Source organism: Ascaphus truei, chromosome 1 (genome assembly GCF_040206685.1).
Source record: "Ascaphus truei isolate aAscTru1 chromosome 1, aAscTru1.hap1, whole genome shotgun sequence".
Taxonomy (NCBI): Eukaryota; Metazoa; Chordata; class Amphibia; order Anura; family Ascaphidae; genus Ascaphus; species Ascaphus truei.
In genome coordinates this window covers 184,620,180-184,626,234 of record NC_134483.1, presented here as the reverse complement: position 1 = coordinate 184,626,234, position 6,055 = coordinate 184,620,180, and the positions used below count along the sequence as shown (strand labels likewise).

The 6,055-nt window shown below is 43.0% G+C and overlaps 1 protein-coding gene across 1 annotated transcript; it reads left to right on the top strand.

The window, feature by feature from the left end:
• The first annotated feature begins 930 nt into the window (after positions 1-930).
• On the top strand, positions 931-4,700 carry GAS1 (growth arrest specific 1). Its single transcript, XM_075599044.1, has one exon. It carries the CDS (start codon positions 1,948-1,950, stop codon positions 2,836-2,838), a length of 891 nt encoding a protein of 296 aa, XP_075455159.1. The 5' UTR covers positions 931-1,947; the 3' UTR covers positions 2,839-4,700.
• The last annotated feature ends 1,355 nt before the right edge of the window (positions 4,701-6,055 follow it).

The following is a 6,055-nucleotide window of genomic DNA, read 5'->3' as shown; positions in this document are numbered from 1 at the left end:
ATATACTGTATGGTGTATGGTTAGGGAATTTGGATGGAGACTAGCTGGCTGCACAAATGCTGATTTGTACATCTTTGCTGCTCTTCACATTCTAAAAAAAAAGTATTTATGTACTTAATGTACTTGAAATTCATCTGCACTGAGAATACTTCGTGCCTCAGGCATGCAGCCTGGCTCCAGAGGAATCTACTCTCTCATCCTGCATTATTCATCACCAAATAGTTTTTAGTCATGTAGCACGAGAATACAATATGATTACTCATTTATCCTACTTACTTTACAATTTATTAAATGGCAACTTGGTTCTGCATATTATGTGTGTCCCTTTAGAACCCATTATAATTATTTCTAAACAAGTGAGTAAATAATTCCACACGTGTCCTCACATTCTTGTTATCATCTAACATATAAAACCTAGAAAACTGCATTATAATGATCTAATTTCATGATTTTTTTTGCCATTCTTCTTTTAATTTGCACTATAACTTTCACACGCCTTGTAACAAAAATGGAACACACAATTGTTAAAAAAAAAACACGTACACACAAGTTTCTCAAAGGCAAAAACAATTAAAAAAAACACTACATACTTTAAATTACTACTTTCAGAGATAAGCAGAAAAATACAACGCTGTTATCAAGTCTTTAATGAGAAATAGACAAAAGCATCTCACTCCAGGGGCATCTACTGTATACATACAGAAAATATGAAACGCTTCTTATTGCACTAGGGCTAATATGCAATATCTAGTGTTGAGGTAGTTGGTAAACTTTTTAGTGCCCCCACAGGACTAAAAAGCAGTTTGAAACAAAAAAAAAAAAAACAGGAGGGGCTGGGGAAATGGGTGGGATATATGTCAGCCTGAAGCATTTGCTTCTCAGCTTTAATACAAAGCCCCCTCCCTCTGCTCCATCCATCACCATCCCCCTTCAGGGGATCTCTCTCACACACACACAAAAAGTTTCAACAACACGCGGTTGGACCAATAGCATCAGTGAGACCCTGGAAAGGGGCTGAGCATAGGGCGAGGAGATCAGAAGAGCAGCGAGGGAGACAAGCCTGGATGAGGAGAAGCAGCAGCAGCAGCAGCATCATTGCTATATATTTGTGTTTGTTTGCTTTTCCATGCATGCATAATGAGCTGTAATCAGAGCACGTTGTGAGTGTACTTTCTGTATTTAAAGGCTGCAAACACTGCACAGACTGATCTCAGGGGTTGTTGACAGAGAAGCATCAGTGAAGCAGCAGCCTTTGCAGAGCCCAAGTTTTTTTTTTTTCCCTCTCTTTCTCCTCCCCTCTCGCATAAAAAAAAAAAAAAAAGAAAAGAAAAAGTGAAAATGCTGAAGTTTACAAGGCGGCTCTGAATGGGATTGGAGCGAAAAGAGGCGACTGGCAGAGAGATAGGGGACTGAGCGCGGTTGTAGCTGCTCGCTGCAGCCGGTCACTTTGAAGAGACTTTCTTGGAGGCTGAAAGACGAGGAGGGCATTGAAGAAAGAAAGAAACCCAGCAGCGGCAGCATCTTTTCTTTGGGAGTGAATGCGATCTGCATGAAAATGCAGAGCAGAGCGAGATGAACTCTCTGAGCTGCTGCTGCTGCTGCGGGGCACTGAGCAGCCCAACGGGACGTCCCTGCCATTGTCACTGCACCCGGGGGCACTGAGCCCCGCGCCCCACACACACCCCCACGCTGCATCGCGTGCATTTAACATCAGCTGAAAAACACATTTATTTTTCTGCCTTATTTTTTTTTTTTGCATCTTTTGCTACGGAACCGGCAGCTGCTTTTGGATGGATTGATGATTTGAGATCCCAACTCCTCTCATCCCCACCACCCCCCAAACTTATCACATGCACACGTTTTGCATCTGGGTCTTGGAGGAGCGGTGCTGATAACTTCTGCTTTGGGGTTTTTTTTTTCCTTGCCTTCCCTTTACACCCCCTGACCATGGCTGGTGGTGGAGGAGGCATCCCCTGCGTGCTGCTCCTGGGCTCCATCCTCGGGCTCTCCGCGGGCCTGCGGCTCATCTGCTGGCAGGCGGCGCTGCAATGCCAGGACGAGCCGGACTGCAGCTACGCTTACAGCCAGTACACCGAGGCGTGCGCCCCGGTGCTGCGGCAGCAAGGAGGACAGCTCGCCGCGTCCCACTCCGCCGCCCGGCGCCGCTGCCCCAGCCACTGCATCTCTGCCCTCATCCAGCTCAACCACACCAAGCGGGGGCCGGCGCTGGAGGACTGCGATTGCGCCATGGACGAGACGTGCAAAGCCACCAAGCGGGCTATCGAGCCGTGCATGCCCAGGACCAGCGGTGGCGGCGGGGGAGGTGGAGGCGACGGAGCAGCAGGAGGCGGGAGCAGCGTTGTAGGCGGGGCGGTGATGGGTTGTACGGAAGCCCGCAGGCGCTGCGAGGACGACCGGCTCTGCAACAGCTCGCTGAAACGCTACCTGCTCTACTGCGGCCGGCTCTTCAACGGGGTGCGCTGCACGGACGACTGCAAGGGGGTGATCCAGGACATGCTGGCGGTGCCGCAGGCCCTGCTGCTGAACGACTGCGTGTGCGACGGCAGCGACAGGCCCATCTGCGAGTCCATCAAGGAGAACATGGCCCGCCTGTGCTTCGGGGCCGAGGCGTGGGGCGGGGGGCCCGGCAGCAGCGGGGGGGCCGACTACGACTACGACGAGGAGGACGAGGACGACCCCGAGGAGCAGCAGCAGCTGCATCGGGCGAGGCCGCCCCCGCAGCAGCCGGACAGCCAGGGGGCGCCGCGCGCGGCCGCTGCATGGACTGTGCTGGCAGCCTTTGTGCTGCAGCTGCTGCTGCTGCTGCTGCTGCTATAGCGGAGCCCCCTGTGGACTCACACACACACTGAAGTGATGCGAGGTGATGCTGGTGTTACTGTGTGTGCTGTTATGCTGATGACATTTTAATTCAGTTTTTTTAATGTACCTCTCCTGGTTCATGTTCATGCTACACATCCCCCCCCCCCCCATTCATAACCCCACTAACCCTCCCAATATGTTGCACATCTAAATAGGTACCACTGTTGTTTGTCTTATTTGTGCTGGATGTTGGTACTTGGAAGCAGTTTCTATGGCAGTTCCCCCTAACAAGGCATGCAGCTTACCCGCACACACACACACGTTTATGTTTAACAGGGTACAGCTGATCTCACAGGACATACACAAACATGCAGCGTACTGTACCTGCTACAAAGGTACAGCTGGAGGGTATACCGTCAGCTCACGGGCAGCCCATAACGCCGGGTGATCTAGACGTGCCCTGTGTCACTATGCACCAGCTGCACCTCAGTATGTACAGTAATACTAATGCGAACAGGTGAAGCGGATTATTAGTGGGAGGTGATCAGCTAACTGATTATTAACATACAACGCTAAACACCCCAAGATGCTGATGGTTTTGCCATGTTGTCCCTCTCCTTCAGCCTTCCCCCCAACCCATTCTTCTGCACAGACCCTGTTTGAACAGCTACATTTAACTACATTAGTATAAGAGGAATGGGATGTGGAAATATATTTAAGATCTGTTTTAAATTGACTGTACTATGCAGTGCTGTTTACCGCTTAGGATAGCAACCAGAAATGCCTTTTGTAAGGGAGTAGTAGTAGCAAAGGCTACTGATGTGTTTATTTCAAATGTTTTCTTTGGTAATAGCTGTTTATTTGGCTTTTGACACGACGGTGAGAAAAGAGACTTGAGCCAGTGATACGTGCTGCCAAAAACTACTGCCTTACAAGTACTGAGTGAACAATCTCCCTTTCTTCCCAACACCAGATAAGGAATATTCTCCACTGCCTTATTACTGTGTTTAAGCGTTCATGGCATTTAAACAAATAATAATCATAATAATAATAATAATAATTCTGTATTATAAAACTCGGTGTAGTAGAAGTATACAGTGTCATACTTCTCCCCACTTGTGAATGCAGATTTGCTGGGGCTGGTGAATCAGTTTCCATGTGTAAAACTAGCATAATTGTGCAAATATATATATATAATAGCACCAGCGTTATCAAGGAAATAGCATTCAATGGCATTTTATTTCTTTGATAACATCAATTTTGGTGCTGTTATTTGCACTATAATATGATATTTTTGTACTCGGGAAGCTGTCATTTGATCCCCTGTGAGTTGCTGGTCAAATTGAGCAATGCAACTTGTGTTTTACAGAGCTCTGCACTGCCATGCAAGAAAATACATTTTATTAATAATCTGTAAATAACATATTCAGAAAAGTTTTATATTGTTTCCAGAGGTGTCAGAGTGATCAGCTCTGGTAAATCTTATATATAGTGTATTTAAAAGTGGGATTTGTTACTGGTGGCTCTACATTTTGTACATTTTTTTTTATATAAAGTGTATTCATTGAGGAATAATTTATTTAAAAATATAGAGATGAATTCTACGAGTTTGCAAACATTTTGCAATGTTATTCTTTCATGAAATGTACATAAAATAATGCAGTGAAATTTGCTTCAAATGTACAGTGTATTTTATAGATTTGTTGAAGTGAAACTTATTTTTGCAGAGAATTTATGCACATTGTAGCAATGTAAAAATGATTTTTTTAAATGCTGCCTTAAACCCTTTGTTTTTGTATTTTTATAAATGGAATAACATGATTATTTGGAAACATATTGGCTGTATTTTGCCGTGTTCATTAGTAAAGAGTTTAAAAGAATGAGCGTGTGGACATTGCTTTCTGATTTTATACCTGTAATTTATTCATAATCAATTATCAATGCATACACAAGCAAAATATGGCTCATATATATTTATCAGGATATGAAAATAGTTGGATTATATGAAATAGGAGAGGATTTACATAGAATAAAAGTGCAATTTGAGTGTAAATTACTAGATTCTACCCTCTTCGTGTGTTGGCAAATATATTAAATCTTGTCGTTTTATCAAATAAAAGATGTTAAATTTACATCCCACTTCTTTGGCAGACTAGCAAAACTCATACACTGGTTCAGAGTGATACATTTGTTGCTAGTTTCCCCACATATAAAACCCACAGTAGGAAGTAAACAGTTGAGTGAACAATTAAAATAACTTGTAATATTGTTGTCAGGAGTTGTTTTGGTGTGGGTTGGAGTCTGGTTTTCTGCCAAAGCTACTGATCTACACTCAAACGCCCTTAGATAAATAATTACACTCCTAAGCTGTGTCGAGTGCTGATACACTTGACCTTGTAAATAGAAATGTTTGCAGTAGGAATAAACTCCGGCATTTGAAAATCTTTCAAACATTAACACAAAGGAGAAAGAGAGAGAGAGAGGGAGCTCAGTCCTCTAGGGATTTCTGCTTCAACCGCGCCAAGTTAGGCACTTACAAAAACGTTTATTTATCCTCTTTTGCTGGTGTTTGTTTAACTTTTTTTTTTTTTTTTTTTTAATGTTGTGCTTGGAAATCCAATCAGAAAAGTAAGAGCCACCACAAAGTTACTTTGACCAAGTGATGATAGATTAAAGAAAATATATTAAGACAAAAATGTAGGCTTCATTCATGAATTTTATACAGGCAGTCCTATATGAAAAAAAAAAAGTGACATTTATTGACTAAGCGTTTTGGTCCCCACTGGGGCTCTTGAGAAAGGCCCCAAGTGGGGTCCAAAACGTTGAGTCAATAAATGTCACTTTTTTGCATATAGGACTGCCTGTCCCATATATATATATATATATATATTATATATATATCTCACACACCCACCAAAAGAGAAGCAGCTGGCTCTCCAACAACAATAATAATAAAATAAAAAAATATATATTCTATAGTATGCCTACTTAGCTTTAAGTAAGCAACTATAAAAAGCATTGTTTTGAAGTCTACATGTGATTATAGATAGATCTGACTTTTTAATATTGGGCACAGTGGCTTAGTAGATATATTGTGAATACAAACATGAAAACACTGTTAAGTAAAAGGAAGACAATTAAGAACATATGCTCAGATTCAATTTTGAAAACAAGATTGTTATGCGCAGATTTTGTTTTCGTTTTTTTTTAAATACATCTTAAATCCTGGAGCCTA